The sequence below is a fragment of the Monodelphis domestica genome, chromosome 4 (assembly GCF_027887165.1).
Source record: "Monodelphis domestica isolate mMonDom1 chromosome 4, mMonDom1.pri, whole genome shotgun sequence".
Classification (NCBI taxonomy): Eukaryota; Metazoa; Chordata; class Mammalia; order Didelphimorphia; family Didelphidae; genus Monodelphis; species Monodelphis domestica.
The window spans coordinates 72,834,429-72,856,710 of NC_077230.1; the positions used below are offsets into that span (position 1 = coordinate 72,834,429).

The following is a 22,282-nucleotide window of genomic DNA, read 5'->3' on the forward strand; positions in this document are numbered from 1 at the left end:
TTTGGTTCCCAGGTCAGCTCACACAAGTCCAGAAGTCCCTATTTATTCCATAAGGTACCTAAAAAACAAGAAAATTGGGAGGAGCAAGAAAGTGATTTTCCTAAATAATCGGTTCAAGCATGCTCCACATACATACACACTGACCTCCATTGACTGTTACCTCCAGAGGCAAATACAAAATGCTTTGTTTGGATTCAAAGTCCTTCATAACCTGCCCCCCACCCCCCCACCCCATTCCATTCTTCTTAGAACTTGCTCTTAGACGTGTATCCTTCCAAAAAGTGACACTGGTCTACGGGTCTCTTGGCTGTTTTATGAACAAGACATTCTATCTCTCCAGTTCTAGGCACTTTCTCTGGCTGTCTCCCATTCCTAGAATACTATCCTTCCTCCCTCTACCTACTGATTGCCCTGATTTCCTTTAAATTCTAAGGAAAGTCCTGCCTTCTGCCGGAAGCCCTCTCCAACCTTTCTTAATATCAGTGCCCTCCCTTTGTTAATTATTTCCTATTTATCCTATCTATAGCTTGGTCTGTATATATTTGCTTGCATGTCTGCCCTAATTAGATTGGAATCTCCTTGAGCGCTCAGACTGTCTTTTGCCTCTTTAACAAAAGTGTTTACAGCACAGTGCTTGGCACATAATAGATGCTTAATAAGTGTTTATTAATTGATTTATACCAGATGGTGAAAATACTGAGTGCTCAATTAATAGAATTATAAATACTCCAATTCTAGAATAACAAAGATTCCAATAGAAGCAATATGGCAAAGTAGATAGAAAACTGGCCTCTGATTCAAGAAGAGCTGAGTTCAAATCCCACCTCTTCTTCCTATTATCTCTAATTCTAGGCAAGTCCCTCAACCTCTCAGTGCCCCCAGGCAAGTCTCTGAGGCTTTTAGCTAGCACAGGTCTGGATTGATCAAAAACAGTTCTTTATTGAGAGTTCCTTAAGCAAATGAATTTGTAGGTTTCATTCAAAATATGAGCTAATGAAAACAATTCATTAATTCACTTTGCAATGTATAAGAATTCTTTTTTAATGGGCATGGCCATCTTTTCTTTTTTAAGTTATTCATGACTTTCATTATTAAGAATTCTGAGGCTGACTCTTTTAGTTTACCTTCAGAATGGTAAAAGGGAATACGTTATTTATGAGGACAAATGAATTAACACCTGTAAAATCTTTTGTAGTTTTACATTTCTCCTTACTTCACCTCCTCTTCCTCCTCCCCTCTTCTGCTATTATTATTATGACTCTAGCTAGTAGAGCACTAAAAACAAGCAGGATGCTTCGAAGAAGCTTCTTGTAGGAAGCTAGAAGGGATTTCTTGGAGATTTAAAGAGCTTTAGAATGAGAATTGAGAAATCAGGACCTCTCACCTCTAGGCTTTGCTTTATATCTACTGAGCCACGTATCTACTCCTTAACTTAGCTTTTCAACTAGTTGTCACTCAACACTCCTGAGCCTCAGTTTCCTCATTTGCAAAATGGTGAGGTCTAAAAAGGTTAGCCCAGGCAACTCTAAGATCCAATCTTAACATTCTATGTCTCAAAATAGCCTTTGGCTGGCTAACTTGGAACTTGGCCACCAGTGATAACATTATAAAGAAATGTATCTCCATTTTTATACTATTTTACAAATAAATTTTTGGCATCCAATGCTTTTATTAGTTGGGCACAGTGGATAGAGTTCCAGGCCAGGAGTCAGGAAGACCTGAGTTCAAATTTGACTCAGTTGCATGCTACCAATGTGATCCTGGATAAGTCACTTAATTTTGTTTGCCCAGTGAACCTCATTTATAAAATGGGCTGGAGAAGGAAACAGCAAACCATTCTGCTGTCTTTGCCAAGAAAATCTTAACCCTAGAGTCAGTGCTTCTTCATTTGACCACTGCAGGGGCATTTGCATCACCAAATCAGTAGGAGACTCTTGACCGAGATAGCTTACTGTCTCAGCTATATGGTCAGCTATGTGGAAGGCTGGGCTGGGATCATGAAGAATTGGACATGACTGAAAAGACTGAACAACAGCTTGGCAATGAATTTTAAATTGTTCTCTCCGTGTGAATTCATTACAGACACCCGAAAGTGGAAATGAAGAGCAGAGGAGTCAGGAGTTGGCTCACATGGAGGAGTCCCGAATGGTAATACTAAACAACCTGGAGGAACTTGAACAAAAGATTAAAGACCTCAATGATCAGATGGATGAATCCTCTAGAGAGGTAGAAAGCAAATCAAATCATTTCTCTCCTTGTAACTACTTTCTCTCTCTCTCTCTTTTTTTTTTTTTGGGGGGGGGGTTGATGGTTAACACTTTCTGGTTATTATTTCATCAGGACACATTTCCTAAGCCTGCACTATGTGCATAACAAGAATACCGATGGATGGTAGTGAGCAAACTGAGGCAAAGACATCAAAGTTGTTTGGATTTTCTTAGTACCTTTATGAAACACATTAACTGACTTTTTGTACAGTGTGTGATTTACCCTACAGAGCCTATTACCTGAAATACCCATTTTCTTTGAGTTTTGGTCCTAAATGGTGGCTAGTACCTCAAAGGGAGTAGGGAAGCTGCTCACTCATCTTTTACTCCTATCGTCTTGGCTGGCAAGCCCTAAAAACTTTCCTACACGTATCATTGCTTGGATTCCTTCGCTTTCACTTCAGGCTGTGCGCAGTTTTCACTTCTGACTTTAGTGAAGTCAAGACATATGCAGCTGCTCCCAAATTAGCTGGTGCTCAGCCTAAATGCAAGAACTTGATATGATATCTTATGTGTGTCCTCTAACATAGTTGTTTGCAAAGTGGAGCCAGTGGACCACTGGGCATCTCTGTGGCTATTTCAGGTGGGGTCCATAAGGTCAAAATATTTATTTTCATAATAATCCTAAATTATTTTTTTCAATTAAAATACTCTTTCTTTTTAACAATTATATAGCTGTGAAGCTGAATTTTCTTGATATACTTCAACCAAAACACTCTATCAGAAGAGATTGAATGTAGAAGCAGATGTGTAAATCCGCTGTCTTCTGTTAAGTCAGATATTTAGAGATTTGCACAAATATGTCAAATCATTCTTCTCACTATTTTTTCTTTTATAAAACAAAGTTTTTTTTAAAAAAATACATCATTCATATGGACATGTAATAGATTTATTTTTTAATGAATTAAGTATTTTAGAATTTTTGCCATTTTGAATTTCTAATATAATAAATATTGATAGATATAACACATATGAGCTCTCTGGGGTCCTCAGTGATTTTTAAGAGTATAATGATTTGTTTGAGACCCATTATTCCAAGGAGTGGGTAGAAGAGGCATGAAGTAAGAAATAAAGGAAGAGGAAAAATAGCCTCTTTTATAAAACTGTTAAGATCTCAAGCCTTCCACAGAGCTCACCATACAGCTGAGAGAGTAAACTATCTCAGGCATGATTCTCCAAGTGATCTGGTGATGTAAATGGCCCTGTAGTGGTCAGATGAAGAAGCACTGATTCTGCATTTGAGTACCTGGGTTCCTATCTAATGCTTACCTTTGACTTTGGACAAGTGATCGCCTGCCTAGACCTCAGTTTTCTCATCTGTAAAATAAGGGGGTTGAACTAGATGGCCTCTGAAGTCCTTGCCACCTTTAGGCCAATGATCTTATGCTTTGGAAGTATAAACCTGGGAAGTATTTTGTGTTGTCAGGTGGATATGGAATGTGCCCTTCTGGATGGTGAACAGAAAGCAGAATCCACCGAACTCATGAAAGAAAAGGAAATATTGGACCATCTAAATAGGAAGATAGCAGAGCTTGAAAAGAACATTGTTGGTGAAAAGACCAAGGTAAAAACAGAACACACCATGGGAACTTTAAATGATTCTATACTGATCAAATGCATTTTTTTTCTTATGGAAATATCTGTATTGTATTTTAGTAAATGACATTTTGAAGAATTTCCCAATCACTAAACTATTGAAAATGAATGCATTACTTCTTTTTTTTTTATTGCACATCACTCCTTTATTATAATGAATAACAAAAAAAAATGGGGGGGGGTGGAATGGGGGTGGGCAGGGTTAGTACTTATGCTAAAATTGATGAGGACCCTGGTGGTAGGTCTGTGTGACTGGAAGGCAATGGGAGACACATTTTGACAAGACTTGGGGGCTTTTCACTGCCACCAAACAGAGATGGGGCTATAAAATGCACAGTGGGATGTACTCATCCACCGTTTGAAATCAAGAACTCCTCTGCACTCTGGTGCAGCTTGAGTTCTCTGATGATTACCATGTGGGACAGTTTAATTAAAAAAAAACAAAACACTAAAAACAACCAGTCTCTTCTGGTCTCTTGTGGAAGTAAATACAACAAGTAAACATTAGTACATAATCTCAACCTCCCAGATCCGTTTTTCTTGGGTTAGGGAGGAAAAATGATCAATATTTAGATTTTCATTATTTGTTAAATGACAGCTTACTGCAACAGCCCCTGAGAGGGCTGCCCTACTGGCAGGACTGGCTCACAGGAATAACTGGAACAACTGCTTCTTTCAATCCCCCACATTGGTCACTTCTTACCATGTCCCCATCCCTAACCCCAGACCAGGTCCTTAGTGTGCCAAAGCACCCAGCAGGTATTTTGACTAATGTGGTTGAGGGGAGGATCCACAGGAGAGAAAGAAATGGGTCTGAAATAGTAAGGAAATGCGAGAAGGAGCCATCAGTCCCCCACCTGCAGCTATATGTTGATCCTTAAGGCGATGGTCAGTGTACAGAGCAGGCAGGGGAGAGATGTGGTGGGGACAGTGAAAAGGGAAGTTCTGGCTACTGCGGGCATGTGCTGGTAGCCTGCTCTTCATTTCTTGGCCTTGCCTTGGGCTGCCACAGCCTCCATGGCTTTGCACACAATCTCTTCATCCCCAAGGAACTGCATGGACTTGATGAGTTTCAGATTCTTGTCCAACTCATACACGATAGGAATGCCAGTGGGCAGGTTCAGCTCTACTATTGCTTCTTCAGACAGACCCTCAAGATGTTTGACAATCCCTCCAAGGCTATTGCCATGGACTGCAATCAGAACATGCTTTCCTTCCTTGATCTGGGGGACGATTTCCTCATTCCAGAAGGGTAGAGCCTGGGCAATGGTGTCTTTCAGGCTCTCAAAGGAGGGCAACTGATCCTCGGTAAGACCTGCATAGCGCCGGTCCTTGTTGATGTTGCTGTAGAAGGGGTGGTTGGCCTCCATCGGAGGGGGTGGGATATGGTAGGATCGTCACCAGATCTTGACCTGGGCCTCTTCGTGCTTAGCAGCCGTCTCTGCTTTGTCGAGGTCCATCAGACCTCCATAATGCCGCTCATTGAGGCACCAGGTCCTCACGACAGGCAACCACATTTGGTCAATGGCATCTAGGACTATCCAAAGAGTATGAATTGCTCTCTTCTGGACAGAGGTGAAGCACAGAGAGTCTATGGGAAGCTAGATTTCAAAGGATAGAAGATGAGGAGAATTGGGCCATGAGTCTGTATGGTTTGTTTTTTTAGGAATTTGCCTGAGAAAAGAAAGAGAAATATTTTATTGTAATTTGAAAGGATGATGAGGATTAATAAAGATATTTTAAAGATAAGTAAACATGGACACATTTGAAGATAGTAAGGAAGGAGTCCAATAGCTAAGGAGGACTTGAAGGTTAGACACCATTAAGGGGACAGTCAGCTAGTGAAGAAGTGGTTCTCCAGGTTCCAGGTGCTCTCTCTGTGTAGTACGAGCTTGTAGGCGGCCATGGCGGGCAGAAGTTGGGTGCAGAGAGTACAGAAGATGGCGGGGATGGGTGAATGCGTTACTTCTTGACTGCCATTATTTTGGTATTATTGGCCACATTCTTAGAATGACAATATCATAGAGCAAAGAGATAATATGGGAGAGATTGGTTCTATAACTTGAGTGAGTTACCCATCTATCCAAGGTCAAAGACCCAGATGCTTTTCTAATTAGTGCTCCTAGCAGTACTCTTATTCCTTTAGAATGATTAACCCTTTTATTTCTTTGGAATCCAAATAGTAGAGATATTGTTTGGTATGATTCTCTATTGTTGGAATTTTGCCAATTAGGAATTAAAGTACAATCGTGGATCTCATTTTATAGATTTTTGAAAAGATAGATGCTTGTTTTAGCATAGTAGTGTCAATCACAAGTACTGATCTTGGCAGACACAGCTAAGTTATCCCTGTGTACCTTCTCTCAATGTTATGAAATGGGCAATGTAAAAATCCAATAAGTGACATGGCTGTAGGTGAGAGGTATTCTTGAAACATTGGTTGGAGATTTCCCTGGAAAAGATTGTTCACAAGCAGAGGAGGTCCCACACTGGAGGGAGCCCTACCCAACCCCCCACTACCTGGTAATGATCCAGGGATTGTAGATTATCCAGGCCCTTTATTTATTCTACTCTGTCCTATTTGTCTTTATAGCCATTAAAAGGGGAAAATGAGGCAGAGAAGGAAAGCAAACTTCAATCTCTTTCACACCTCACCCCCATATACACCTCAGTACTTAAGGGATGTTATAAGTACTAATATTTGATTGGAGAAGAGAAAATTAAAGAATGACCTCAACTTCAACAAGCAAAACCTGCTTTTGTTTTGCCTTTCTTTGTATCTCCAGCACTTACCAGGATGCCTGGCACATGATAAGCTTTTACTTAAATGCTCACTGACTCATTAACTAGAAACAGCTATGTGATTCCTTAAAATTTTGTAGAATTGGGTTGATGGTTTCACCAGTACCTTTAGGCTAGAAGCTGATGCTCTTCTAGAAATTTAGGAAGAACAAGGTTAGCATTTGCGACTGTTAGGATACTGACATGCTTGAGAATGAGACAGTCTATTTCCCTGTCAGTCACTCAAATCAGCAAATAAATTTATTAATTTCTACTATGTGCCAAGCATTGTGTTGTTAGTGAGGGGGGAGAAAGTTCAAAGGCTTTTATTAATCATATGCTAAGAAAAATGAATGTGATGAAGAGAGGGTAGAGAAAGGAGCAATCTGGAAGTAGAGGAAGTCCTATTATGCTAAAAGTGCCGAGACTGTTGGCTAGAACTAAATTAACTGCAGCTATTTTCATGATGTTCAGAGCATAGCTAGGTGGTGCAATGAATGGATGGAGGGCCCAGATTGAAATCAGAAAGACATCTTCTTGAGTTCAAATCTGATTTGGGACAATTACTAGTTGTATGACCCCAGGCCAGTCACTTAACCCTGTTTGTCTCAGTTTCCTCATCTGTAGAATGAATTGGAGAAGGAAATGGCAAACCCTCCCGTATCTCTGCCAAGAAATTTTAAATGAGGTCACAAAAAGTCAGCTACAACTGGAAATGACTGAACAAAAATTATCAGTTCATAACACCTGGATATTTAAAAACATCATTCTGACCAGGAAAAGTGTGGTCATAGAAAGTATTGCATCTTGGAGAAGCCAGTAATGATTATAGAACTTTCCACATCTTTCCTGAGAAGTTTTAAAATGCTGTAAAAATAATACTTGCACACACAAACACACACACACAAAACAAACCAAAAAAAAACCAAAACACAAGAGTTTTGGAGGATGAGAATAAACAGAAATTTAAATCAATCAGCTTAAGCTTTTTTTATCTTAAAAAAACAAACAAAGAAGAAAGGGCAGCTGGGCAGCTCAGTGGATTGAGAGCCAAGCCTATAGACAGGAAGTCCTGGGTTCAAATATGTCCTCAGACACTTCCTAGCTATATGACCCTGGCCAAGTCACTTAACCCCTCTTCTGCCTTGGAACCAATACGCAGTATTGATTCTAAGATGGAAGGTACAAGTTTTGTTTTGTTTTTTTAATTCAAGAAATTAGGAAGTCTTCTGGAGTCTGGGTTACTTAGAGTGATTTCTAATAAATGCATGATTCTCATGACAGAAATTAGCTGAAAAATTTGGGGTCTTTTGTTTGCTGGCATGCACATTTCTATGCTATTCTGCTTGATAACAAGAACTTAAAACTACTTTCAAAACTGGAAATACATGGTAAGTCTTAAAAAGGTTTTACAATAGATTCCCTTAAAACAAGCTCACCAAAAAGTTGAAGGAGAGAGAAAACTAGAGAAGGATCAGGAGAAGACATTCAGATTTGGCCATTGATAGAGTTAAGAATTTGCTGGATACTTTGGAGAGAGATTCTACAGTTGAATGATGAAGTGGGAAGCTAGATTTCAAAGGAGGAGAATTAGGCCATGAGTCTGTATGGTTTGTTTTTTTGTTTTGTTTTTTAGGAATTTGCCCAAGAAAAGAAAGATAAATATATGATTGTAATTTGAAAGGATGATGAGGTCTAATAAAGATATTTTAAAGATAAGGAAGCATGGACACATTTGAAGGTAGTAAGGAAGGAGTCCAATAGCTAGGGAGGACTTGAAGTTTAGAGGACAGTCAGCTAGTGAAGATGGAAAGTGTACCATTAGAGATTTTGGTATTGGCAAGGGAAAAGTCCATCTCATTATCAGAAACTAAGGAGGGGAGAGAAGAGAGTGAGAGATACGGTCAAGATGTGTTTGGATGAAGATAAAGGCAGAAAAAGGAGTTTAGGGCAAATGTTTTCAGTTTTCTGAACTAGGTAAGATGTATAATTCTCAGGTTTCCAAGCAGAAGAGTGGTAAGGACCAGACAATTGGAGTTAAGTGACTTGCCCAAAGTCACATAGCTGGGAAGTATCTGAAATTGGATTTGAACTCAAGGCCTCCTTGATTCAAGCCTAGTTCTATATCCATTTAACCCCCTTCCCCCAATATAGATTTGATACCATTGTACTACCTGTTGCTCTCATCTGTGTAATTTGTGGTACTTAGGCTTACCAAACGCTTTAAAGACTCTCAAATTAGTTGAACTCAAATACTGAAAAGACTTTCTTTATGCTGACCCCAGATTTTACAAAGTCATGTGCCATTGATGCATGGTGATTCCAAGAGTAAAATATACCCAACATGCATTGGGGGCATCTTTTGATGAAGTTATAGAAGAGTGAAAGGCAGGCTTCTTCAATAAATATTCCACAGTAGACCTACTCTATATAATCACAATGAACTGAACATTAGAAAGAGTACAAAATCCTACTGGGCTTATTGTTTATGGGCAACAAAAGCAAATTATTCTGCAAAGTAAAATGCCATCTAAAAGGATTTCCTCATAAAAAAAAGGATGTTAACAACTCACATAACCCAAGCTCACGAAAGGTGTTTACCACTGTGATGAAATAGCTCTGTTATAAATCCCAAGTCAAAAGAGGATTTCTGATTATCTGTTGTTTTTTTGCTAGCCATTCTTTTTTTTCTTTCCTTGAACACATAATCAAGAGTTAACAGAGGCCTTTGTGGTTGTTTCAGTTATGGTCCCCATTTGAGGGATTTTCTTTTTTTTTCTTTTTTAAAAATTAATTAATTTATTTATTTAGAATATTTTCCCATGGTTACATGATTCGTGTTCTTTCCTTTCCCCCTTCCCTCCTCCCTCCCTGAGCTGACAAGCAATTCCACTGGGTTATATGTTTATCATTGTTCAAAACCCATTTTTATATTATTAATATTTGCAATAGAGTGATCATTTAAAGTCAGCATTGGGGGATTTTCTTGACAAAGATACTGGAATGGTTTGCTGTTTCCTTTTCCACACTATTTTGCAGATAAAGAAACTGAGGCAAATGGGGTTAAATGACTTTCCCAGGATCACACAACTAGTCAGTGTCTGACGAGCCCATTGCATCCTTCAGTTTGACGACTTGATATCTGCCCATTTTTGTTCTTAGTCCTTCTTAGCTATTTCCTTCCATATATACCTCACTAAGGCAATGAACCTGAGCTTAGTTGCTTGCACAAGAACAAATAACAGGTTGCAAGATGGAGCAGCAGGTAAAAATGCTGGAGTTAGAGTCAAGAAAATATTAGTTCAAATCTTGCCTCAGACACTAGCTCTGTGACCCTGGGAAAGTAATTTAATTTCCTTGCCTCAGTTTCCCCTTCTGTAAAATGGAAATAATAGTTGTTGCTAGGTTCATTGTGAAGATCAAATAAGATAACCTAAGTAAAGTGTTCTGCAAGCCTTAAGTCACTATGTATGAGTACTAGCTATCCTCATCATTCTTTTTCTTGATCACCAACTGTGGAATCCAGAGAAATGGCACATAGATGCATATGCATCCCTCTGTCATTGCTGTGACGCTTTGGTGTACTGTGGATAAAAGCCATTTGGGCAAAGGGAAAGCTAGTTCACGCGCATTTAAGTTCCTACCTATCTCAGTAATATTCAAATCAATGAAATTAGCATTTAATATATGCCTGCTAGGTGCCAGGTTCTGTGCCAAGTGCTGCCCAATACAGGGAGAGATACAGGATAGTCTTTTCAGGGACTGCCTTGGGGAAAAAAATACATGTGCACAGAGAAATATGAGAATATATACAAAATAAATTAAAAGTGATTGTGAAATAAAGGGAACCTTACTTTCTGGGGGTAAGAGGAAAAGTTGCTTTTAATATGCAAGCTGAGCCATGAAGAAAGCTAGGGGTTCCAAGAAGTGAAGATGGGGAAGGAGAGTATTCCAGGAACAGAGGATGGCCTATGCCAAGGTGTGGAAATCGAAGATGGAATGTCCTGTAGGAAGAACAGCAAGGAGGAATAATAGGCAGGAAACTAGGGAGCCCAGTGAGGAAAGTGATGGCGATGGAAAGTGAGAGAGGGAGAGTCAAGAAGATCTGAATTGGAATCTTGGCTCAGACACTTATTAATTTGGGCAAGTCATTTAACCTCTCTCAGCCTCAGTTTCCTCCCTGTTTAAATGGAGATACCTATCTTACAGAATTTTTTCAAGGATCAAATAGGATAGCATATGAAGTACTTTGCAAACCTTAAAGTACTTTATAAACTGGTGATTATAAATGATGTTTAATAAGCCTGGAAAAGATGAAGTGAAGCCAAATGGTGAAGGCCTTTAAATACCAAATTTTGTATTTTTATCCCAGAGGCAATATAGAAATTCAGAAGTTTTTTGAGCAGAAGAGTAGATATTCAGACTGAATCTATAAATAAGGGAATTTTATTCTAAAGTTATGTTTTCTAGTAAATGTTCTTCCCTTTGGTTTTCATTGTATGTCCTCTAATAAGTCAGTGAGTCAAACTGAGGATATGTTATAGAAGGCTCCCCCCCATTCTCAAGGTCTATGTATACAAGCTCTGGTATTTTATTAATTGTGCAAAAACCTTATTCTTGTCTTCATAGTCAGTTTTTGTGCAACCAAAATGAAATGTTCCTTTCCTCTGGGGACAGCTAGGGGGACTGATAGTCAGGCCAGAGATGGGAGGTCCTGGGTTCCAATCTGGTCTCAGACACTTTCTAGCTCTGTGACCCTGGGCAAGTCACTTAACTCCATCACCTAGCCATTACTGCTCTTCTTCCTTGGAACCAATACACCGTAGTGATTCTAAGACAGAAGATGAGGGTTTTTTTTTTTAATGTTCTTTTACTCTAACAAAGTAGAATCTTATTGAGAGAAACTTCATCTAAGGCTCTTTCTGAAAACTCAAGTCCAATTTGCTTCACCTTGAACTGGTGGCTTAAATTTTATCCCCACCTTGCCAAAATATCTGACTCTTCCTTACTATGGAGGGTCGAAGGAAAATTTTCAACTTGTCCCAGGATTCTTCTGCATGGTGTTAATTCCTTTGAATCTAAAGTATTTGCCATGACATAGTCAGTATTCCGAAGATGCCCAGTCACTCTGGTGAGGCTTTCTTTAACTTCAAAGAGAACTCCTTATTTGGAAGATCCCAGTAATGCCAAGGGATTTGAAACTAAAATAAACAGGACCTTAAGTTAAACCCTAACCACAGAAGGAGAGAATTTGCCTGGGACTAAATATGCATAGTAATTGATTATAATTTTTTAAATTCTTCTCTTCAAATTTAGAATCAATACTGAATATCGGTTCCAAGGCAGAAGAGCAAGTAAGGACTGGGCAATGATGATTAAGTGACTTGCCCAGGGTCACACCATTAGGAAGTGTCCGAGGCCAGATGTCAACACAGGACTTCCTGTCTCTATATCTGATTCTAAGATGGAAGATAAGATTTTTTTATCTTATCAAAATCCAAATGAGCTACCTAACCGCCCCCATACTTGATTATTAATTGGTAATAAAGATGAATAATAAATTGCAAATTTAAGTTATAGATTGATGCTTAGAACTTCGAGGTCTGAATATTCAGGAAAGGAGCAAGGTCCCTGAGAGTCCATTGTAAAGGGAGTTCTGATGGCTTCTTTGCAAAATTTCACCAATAGACCCTGAATTTTAAAGTTGTGGTACTCTACCAGTACCCCAATCTTCCCTTGTAAAAACTGTCAAGGAGCCTAAAAACCATCAAACTAGGATAAAGTGGAGCCACCCACATATTCAAAATGTGGCAGAACTTAAATGTTTCTGTTAAAAAAAATGAAATTCCACCACATACTGTCTTTACCCTGGAATTATTTAATTAGAGGTCCAAAAGTTCTTATATTTGCCAAGAGGTAAGATGATGTCCAATCTGTCTTTTTCCCCCTATCTTTTTGGTGACACTGAGGGGCATCCACAAAAGCAAAATGAGTGTTAGCCAAAGGGAAACACGTCAGTACCCTTTCTTTCTATCCATGTTGGAGCAATCTAATTGCTTTATTTTCTGAGTAAAAAATAATTCCCAGCAGATAGTTACACTCTGATCATTTTTGCAAATCAAAGCACAAAGTAATACCCAGTAATTCAGTATATGAGGAAAGGCTGAGATATAATTAGCCCGTAGAAACTATGAGAGCTATAAGAAAACAATCATAGGAGACTAGACAAGAAGTCACACCTGTGATATCACTGGTACTGGAAACTCCCCGATGATGAAACTCCCTCTATCATTGAAAGTCAGGAACTTCTCTACAATGGATGGACTTAGCAAGTTTCCTGGAGCCAAAGTGGGACTATTTTCAGCAGGCAGCATTTTCTAATGCTACCAAGTCAAATTAAAATGTACATAGGAATTAGTTGGCAAAATAAATAAAAATCTCACATAGATAATCTTATTTTTTAAAACTAAGTCAGCATATGGGCCCCAGAGATTATAATGAATAGTGGCCCCATTTCTATTTGAACTTGAGAGCATTGTCCTAGAATACTCAGAGGTTATGTGACTTACTCCAAAGTTCACAGTCAATATGTACTGGGGTTGGGGGCAGCTGGGTGGCTCAGTGTATCTAGAGTTAGGCCTGGAGATGAGAGGTCCTAGGCTCAAATGTGACCCCAGGCACTTTCTAGCTGTGTGACCCTGGGCAAGTCATCTAACTCTCATTCCCTAGCCCTTACTGCTCTTCTGCCTTGGAGCCAATAAACAGTATTGATTTTAAGGTGAAAGGAAAAGATTTTTTTTTTAAATGCATTCGGGCTAAATTCTGGACACAGGTCTTCCTAGTTCTTATTTCTCTACCCACAAATGCCTTTTTAGCCTGTGTTTTTTTCATTGTTCAGTTGTGAATAATTCTTCATAGCTTCAGTATCTTGGCAAAGATACTGGAATGATTTACCATTTCTATCTTCAGAAGATTAAGACAAACAGTGGTTAAGTGATTTACCTAGGTCATACAGCTATTAAGTATCTGAGACCAGATTTGAACTCAGGTTTTCTTGACTTCAAGCCCAGCAACCTATCCACTGAGCCATTTAGCTGCCCTTTAATATGGCAGCCTGCACCAAATAATCTGTTGCAACCTTAGGGCCAGAGGATGTTAATCAGAACTATAAGAAAAGACTGAGTCCATAAAATATCTGCTTGTGGAGGAGGTAAAGAGAAAGTGAAGAATGAAGAATAGTGGTAAGGAAGCTGGGATGCCTGGGGAAATGAGAACGTGAAGAGGTAAGGTCTATCTCTTGGGCAAGAGTTGGATCAGGGATTAACTCTAGGGTAGTAATACTACCCTAATGGACAGCTAGGGGGTGTGGTGCATAGAGTTCCAGGGATGCCCATCAATTGGGAAATGGCTGAATCAATAATAGTATAAGAATGTGTACCATTGAAAGGGATAGTTACAGAGAAACCTGAGAAGACTTATAAGGACTGATTGAGAGTGGAATAAGCAGAACCAGAACACTTTATACCATAGAAAGTACAAGACAAACAACTTGAAATATTTAAGAACTTTAGTCAATGCAATGACAAACTATGAGTCCAGAGGACTGATGATGAAGCCAGTTACCCAATTCCTTATGGTGAGGTGATAGACTTGAAGCAGAAAAGTGAAACATGTTTCTGGTCATGGCCAATGTGTGTATTTGTTATACTTGACTGTGTGTGTGTCTGTTAGAAGAGTTCTGTTTTTCTGTTTTGTTTTGTTTTTTCTTTATGGGGGAGAGAGAACTGTGGGAAAGAGAGATTAACAGTAGTATTACCCAAAAAGGAAAAAGAAAAATGCACTGAAACATTTAAAAGAAAATACACAGGGGGGGCACCTGGGTAGCTCAGTGGATTGAGAGCCATGTCTAGAGACAGGAGGTCCTAGGTTCAAGTCTGACCTCAGACACTTTCCAGCTGTGTGACCCTGGGCAAGTCACTTGACCCCCATTGCCTAGCTAGCCTTTACCACTTTTCTGCGTTGGAACCAATACAAGGAAGGTAAGGGTTTAAAAAAAAATGCACAGAAGAGAATAGAAGAAAGTGCAGATGGCAGCACAGATAAGAAAAACTACATGTATTAGAGATTTTTGGTTTGATAAAGTGATTTTTGTTATGTTTTACATATGAAAAAGCTCTTTTTAATGCATGTAATGATAAATAATTTTTTTTAAATGGGGGAGATGGAAAGAAAAAGTGATGAAAATAGTATTCATTTACAGGGAAATGACCTGGATTGCCCAAATGTTTCTCCTCCAAAGGAAAAATAGATGAGTTTGTTTAATTGTCTTAATTTTAAAAAATAAATCTAATTTTAGTATTATATTATTGTATTATATATTGTTAAAGCCCATAAATCTCAAATGGTCATCTGTTTTGCCTCCCAACTGGAAGGTGATACTTCCTCCTCTATCACCTGTTTAAATTGAGCTGCACAACTGCAAGAACTTCCTGACCTATAAATAAAAGAGAGAAATATTACTTTCTTATTGGCTCAATGTCTATACCTAAATGGTTTCTTGGAGTGATATTCCCTCTTCTGACTTAGGCACTGATCACTTACCACTCTGTTCTTCTGACCCCTTTTCTCCTTTCTGCATCCTTCTGATAACCTATTGCTTTGGGCTCCAAGAAGTTGGCTGAGCTTTCCTAAGTGAAGCCACAGATAGGGAAGATGGTGTCTGCTTTCTTCCTTCTCTTAGCTACCCCTTTGCCTGCAATTACAAAAGCCTTGGATCTTCTCAAAAAGAAGGCACTACATATCTATAAGGTATTATTTTCGTTTACTATGTTGTTGTTTTTTCAGGCATCAGTATAAAACTGTGGTCACAAAAATATGAAGGTAATTTTGATGGAAATAGTAATTTGCTTGCAAACTGGGACCACCATAAATTTCAAGAGTTTTTGTTTTTTAAGTAACTTAACAATTTAAACTCACAAAACGCTAGTTCTTTTTCTATATAGTACTTTAAATGAAATTGATGACAGAGGGACCATTCCCTGATTTTTTTTTTGCCTCTGCCATAAAGAAGCTTAACAATAAAGTGTTAATAATAGATGTAAATAGAGAGGAATTGTTAGATGAAATCTATCTGCCATTAAGGTAGGGCAGGCACTGGTCCTAATTCAGAGGAAGTGGCACTTAATCCTAATTGTTGTTCAGTTGTTTCAGTTGTAAAAAAAGTCTCAGATTCCAAAACTAAAGCTTGCATTGTCAAATTAATTTTCCTAGTAAGTAAATGCTTCTATCTTTTGCTGCTAATAGAAGTCACAGCTACCATAAAATCACATTAGAGTCTAATAGGCAAAATTTAGTATTTATGCAGAATACTGAAAGGCAGCTGGGATTTGGTTACCAGACCCACTTGAAATTGGAACACCACAATTTCCCGAGATTCTGAACCTCTTGTTTGATTTCTGTAAAAATTGAGCTTTGATGCAAAATGAGGTCCACTATTTATTGCCTTGTCTTTAATCAACCTTAAATCTAAAATGTGGCTATGATAGGCAGCCCCCTTTCTATCAGAAAAAACTATAATGGTGATATTCCCTGGAGAATAAAATAAAAAACCGATATAATTTCTTTCCCATTCTAACTCTTAGAATTCTTTAACATATACAAATTAGTCCCTGAAACAATTCATCTGAGGGTGTAGCAAAGGAGGTACAAGAAAAGTAAAAGAAAAATATAATAAAGTTTCTAGGTAATTACAGTGAGATCTGACAGAAATTTATATCACACTTTGTTTAACAAAGAAAGATTTAGGAAATGGAAACTAGAAATTCTGTCAGTTTATAAGATAGAGTCAAGTGAGGGTTATTCCATTTCCTGAGGCTTAAGGTACTGGAAACTTCTCCCATAAGTCTTTTTTTTTTTACCCTTACCTTTTATCTTAGAATTGATGCTAAGTATCACTTCCAAGGCAGAAGGATACAAGATTGGGTTTTGTGATTTGGCCCATGTCACACAGCTAGCTATTAAGATCATTGTGACTCTAAGCTATAGCAACGTTTATAAAAAATAAATTTTTTAAAGTAAAATAAAGACTATTCAAAAAGGGAATTTCAGTAGGGACATAGTATAGACCTTTATACTTGTTCAGTCATTTCACTTGTGTCTAACTCTTTGTGACTTCATTTGGGGTTTTCTTGGCAGCGACCCTGGAATCGTTTGCCATTTCCATATCCAGCTCATTTTACAAATGAGGAAACTGAGGCAAATAGAGTTGTGATCTGCCCAGAGACACAGAGCTAGTAAGTGTCTGAGGCAGGACTTGAACTAAGGAAGATGTGTCTTCCTGACTTCAGGCCCCGCACTCTATCCACTGTGTTACTTAGCTGCCCTATATACAGAGTATCCCAAAAGTTTTCATGCAATTTTAAGCTTATTAAAGCTTAACATGTTTTAACTTAATTGTTTAGGTTATTAAAGCTTAAAATGTCACCAAGACTTTTGAGACATAATGTGTATGTAATCTTCCAGTAATTTGTTTAGAGACAGGAATTACCCTTCCTTATTTTCAGAGAACGTGAAACACTCAGAGTCCAGTTGATAATAGTTTTGTTAGCTTTGGGCCACTTAGTGGTAATGATGCTCTGAGTGCTTCTGACACTTAAGGTTAAGAGTAATTTGCCGAGCAGCCCAGGCTAAGATATTAATTGGTTGGGCCTTTGGGGGCAAAGATATTAAGACAAACACCAGGACACTAAAAGTGATTTCTCTCCTCTGTTCTTCTCTTGGTGTCCTGTGAAATGACTAAAGGCATTATCTTGACATTATCCCATGTCAAGCATGATAAAGATGGGAAGAGAAGTGGTGATGTTTTCCTTACTATCTTGTATTCTACTCGTTCTTATTAGCCATTCATTCATTCAACATTTATTTGTTTATTCTGTGCCAGCCATTGTTCCAATGAAAGATAAAATCATAATTGCTTTTGTTCTTTTGATGTTTGATAGCACCGTCATCTTTTGAGACACATCTACTTTTATAGTCAGTCTCATGTTTTCATTTTTCTGTCTTCTGATATGGATGCCATCTGATTTCTCACCTTCTCAACCTTGCAGAAAAGTAACAGAAATTAATTTGTCTACTAATATTTTCCACTAGCTCTTTTACCACTTGCCTGGTATAGGGTGGTATGATTGATGAGGTGAAAATAATATTGGATTTAGAGTGAGAACACCTATTTTCAAATCCTCGCTCTGTTCCTGATTACCATATATGGACCCCGTGAACAGCATGTTTTTAAATGCATCAAATAAAACACATGAGTTTACCAACCATTTTGAAATACAGTTTTCACAATTTTTTTTTAAAAGCAAGTTTGATGGACCCCAGGTTAAGAACCCCATGAACAAAATAGCGTCACAGTCAGTTCTAGCTTTAAATCCTCTATCTGAGCCAAAGAATCACTTTTCCTTTCTTAGAAGCTGGATCTGGAAAATTCCTCGAACTATTTCAAGCCCTTAACCTACCAAATGAAAAATTTTCTGAATGATACACAAGCAACATGAACAAATTAATAGAATTTCTAAAATTATACATCTTAGACCCAGAGAATATACTGCTTGTTCCCTGAGAAATTTTAACTTCAAACAGGAATGTGGTATAAATTCCTTTGAGCTTATAGCACAGAGATGAGTGGTTACCTTATGTATTTAGTCTTCACTTCTGGGGATTTTGTTGATTGACTATAGACTAATGTACCTATTGATATCATGTCCTTTTTTAAAAGATGGGCAGCATACCTGTTATCTACTAGCAGGTAGGAGGTAAGGAAAGAAAGGATGGTCTGGGGCTAGTGCTAATCAGATTGTGTTCAATTTAAGAATGATGAAACAATTGAATCCAAAGTATCTGACTCCACCTTGTAACTCATGCTTCTTTATCCTCGTGACTAATCCAGTTGTCTGTTTCCCCTCCCACAAACTGTCTGGTTCATCTTTTTTATTTGTCATCCAAACTGGTAATGATTACTCACTCCTGATTGTGGGGCTTAAGGTAATTCTATTCTTCTATTTTCTGAACTTCAGGAGAAGGTAAAGCTTGATGCTGAGAGGGAAAAACTAGAGAGGCTGCAGGAAATATACTCCGAGCAGAAGACCCAGCTTGACAATTGCCCTGAGTCCATGAGGGAACAGTTACAGCAGCAACTGAAGAGGGTCAGTAGCAATCAGGAATGCACCACTTAAATTTTTTTCAATTTTAAAAAAATTTTTCTCTTTTTAAAAAGCTATCATATTCCCTTTCTATTTATTTATTTTTTTTAGTGTCCAATTTCCTCTCATTCCTATAGATTACGTAGAACAAAATCTGTCCTTAGCGACCCGCTGGTTTAATGGATGCATTATTGAAGTGCATGGAGACCTTGAAAAGAGCTTTTAAGGAGCTGAAATGAAAGTCATGAAGTATTCATGACCACTCCTCTCCAACCTGCCATGAAAAAAAAAATAACAACCCTACTTTGCCTTGTTGGTTATTGTGTCTAAGTTTCGATGGCAAAAGTATCCTAGAGCAAAGGCATTAAGTAAAAGTATCTCCCGGTATCTGTTTTAGTACAGGAGTCACAGCTGTTGAGAAGTTGTAATGGATACCTGGCATTCCAGCACTGAAATTAACTAGCATTAATCATTGACACAGTTCCCCAGGTTTCCTGTTTGCTCTCTAGTGATTGCTGTTTGCTATGTTGGCTGTTTAATGTTTTTCTAAGCTTGCTTTGTAATCTATCACCAAAGCAGCCAGTTTTCAAATTATCTTCCTTTCACCTCCTGTTTTGATATTTGTTTATTTTCTTTCAGCTTTCTACTGACACCACACCAAAATCATTATTTTCTGTGCCTCGCTCCAGAGTACCTGGTGCTCTCAAACTGTACCATAAATTGTGATCTACTTGGTGAAAAAAAATCTTTTAAAAAATTGTTTTTCTTTACTTTCCATCTTGGCATCAATATTATCTATTGATTCCAAGGCAGAAGAGTAATAAGGCCTAGATGATTGAGGTTAAGTGAATTGCCCAGAGTCACACAATCTGAGGTCACATTTGAACCCAGGGCCTCTGTCTCCCAGCTTGGCTCTCTATATGCTGAGCCATCTGGTTGCCCATAAAAATAAAATCTTAATGAACCATAGAACACTAGTGTAACTTGTACTGGCTGAAATTTTATTCCATAAATTCTGTACCATATAAATGTTCATTCATTTGTTCATTTATTAAATTCCTATTCTGTGCCAGACACTGCTTCAATGCTGGGAAAACAAAGACAAAAATGATACTAGTTCTCAAAGGGCTTGCATTTTACTGAGCCAGCTTTTTATAGATGAAAATGAAATTAGATGGCCCACCCAGTTTCACAAATATGTGACCCTAAAATTTAAAGTTTTATAGCAACATGAATGCTGGATTTTGTTCTCTATAAAGAACAACTAAAATTAAAATATTGGGGAAAATGCATTATTGTCTTGAAAGTTTAAATGATCATGTGAAGAAATTTAGCCCCAAGGGGGTAACACTAATGAATGAAAAATAGGACTAGTTTCTTCATTTTGACCCATTTTTCTCTCTTTAGAAAGTTATAAAGTAAACCATTGTAAGAGAGCAGCTCTTGGGGGATTCTTTAAAAGACTGTTTTTTAACAATGTGTGAGCTTTTATTATTAACTTAAGTCATTTACCCCTTGTAAATTTAGTAGGATAAAGAAAATCTTTCAATGAAATGTAACTTGATATTACAGTTGAGAACTTCCTGATTTTTTTAAGGCATTCATTTAAAATTCTTGAAATGTTGAATAAAGACTGTATGTAATATCTTTTTCTTTTAGTATTGTTGCTCCAAATGAATTTAAAAATTACTTTGTTCTCTAATCAATTATTATAGAAAATTGGATATAAGCCAATAAGTTAGAACTTTACCTGTATGTCAGTACCAATTACAGGGACAAAGCTGTGTTTAAAACACCTTAGAAAATAAGATTTGCAAGAGTAATTTGTTCTATTTATATTAGTGTTACTTGTCAATCTTTTTTTTTTTTTTAAGTCGTTTTTAAAGTTTGGGAAGGACATATTTCTGCTCATTCATTCTTCTCAGATGTGTTTATTTTTCAAGATTATATCCAGACAGTTCTGCCATTGAACTTGGAATTCCTTACTTAAGATCAGTAAATATATAAGACTATATACATTCTATTCCCTCCTTCCTTATACTAATTGTTTTGTTATTCTGTATAAACCTTGGTTCAAATAGTACTTTATCAAGTTCACCAATATCCTGCATACATAATTGATATAAATAATTACTGCTCATTTTACTCTGGGCTCTATACAATGGCTCTAAACATTTTTTTAAGTGTTCTAAGGGATTTGATTACAGAAAAAGGAAGTTATTGCAGATGACCTAATTCTGCATCATAAAAGTTCCAAGACTCCTTTCCTTTCTCACATATTGATAATGTGAAATTCTTGACATATAAAAACCCTTTCCTTGAAAGAGATAACTGACCTACATATAAAAAAACTCCTATCTCCCTGCTGTCTAGGGGTACCTTAATTTTTTTATCCTCCTATCGTCACCTTCCACCAGTCTCTTTGACTTAGTAGGCTAGCTCATTTTGTGATCATTCATTTAGACTAGAGACTTTCTGGGTTAACTGGCCCACAAACTCATTTCTCCTCCAGCTTCAACACTTAGAAAGAGTACTAAAATAAAATCTCTTCCCCCAGGGCCTTTATTAAGTTAAAAACAGATTTAATCAGGTTGACTTTTGTTAAGACTAACTTTAGTAAAATGCCAATAAGTTTTTGGTAAAATTGTTTTAAAGGATGTAAAACATTCCTGGGAGAAAACAGGTACCTTGACAGAGAGGACGTGTTATTGGTCTTAATTTCTTCCTTCCTTCCTTCCTTCTTCTCTTTTTTCCTCTTTATTTCTCTCTTATATTTTTAGAAACTTTGAGCTGAAATTTAGAAATAAGTATGATGATATGTGTACAATTTATGTATGCAAATCACAAAGAATCCAGGACCTTTCACTTCTGAATTACTGACTCAGATCCAGTTGAAATTGGCCAGAAATATGTGGTCTAATTGCTTGTGGTTGCTATGGTAGTGGATATGGAAACTCTGATGAAGTTTTTCCATGACAAAAAAAGAAACAAAAAAAATCAACCCATCACAATTTGGGATAAGGCTAGAATAGCAAAAGAAGCAGTATGATTCCCACAGTTGCTGAATAATGACACCTAACAGAATTCCTGGAAGAGTTGTCAAAAACTTGTACTATTTTTGCTGGATACTTGGCTCAGTAGAGGATTCTGGCCTTTCACTATTACTTTATTCTATCTATAGGTATAAAATTGGAAAGAGCCATTGATGAGATGTTCAGAGATTTCCACCTAGCCACCATCTAACTGTCTAACTGTGAGCATGTCACTTCCTTCCTTTGGGTCTCCGTAAACTGAGGGCACTTCATCCATAAATCGAGGTCACTAACTAATAGCTAAAGTACTTATGATCTCTAAAGTTCTTTGATTTCATGAATAGCATGCATGTAAGGCAAACTATGGGGATGGAGTCATAAAGACTTTAGAAACTCACTGACTATA

The 22,282-nt window shown here is 37.7% G+C and overlaps 1 protein-coding gene and 1 pseudogene across 6 annotated transcripts in view; one reads left to right on the forward strand and one right to left on the reverse strand.

Annotated features, from left to right (window-relative positions):
• Positions 1-22,282, forward strand: part of PHLDB2 (pleckstrin homology like domain family B member 2) — a 131,842-nt gene that overhangs the window by 57,744 nt on the left and 51,816 nt on the right. For 4 of the 6 annotated variants that reach the window (XM_007493652.3, XM_007493651.3, XM_001362412.5 and 1 more), the window contains exons 4-6: positions 2,083-2,226; positions 3,694-3,831; positions 18,719-18,847. In XM_007493652.3, the coding sequence (XP_007493714.2) occupies positions 2,083-2,226; positions 3,694-3,831; positions 18,719-18,847 (411 nt within the window). The remainder of the gene's footprint in view (positions 1-2,082; positions 2,227-3,693; positions 3,832-18,718; positions 18,848-22,282) is intronic. The other 2 variants (XM_007493653.3, XM_003341207.4) reach the window with 1 other exon arrangement.
• Positions 4,043-5,769, reverse strand: LOC103096982 (phosphoglycerate mutase 1-like; annotated as a pseudogene).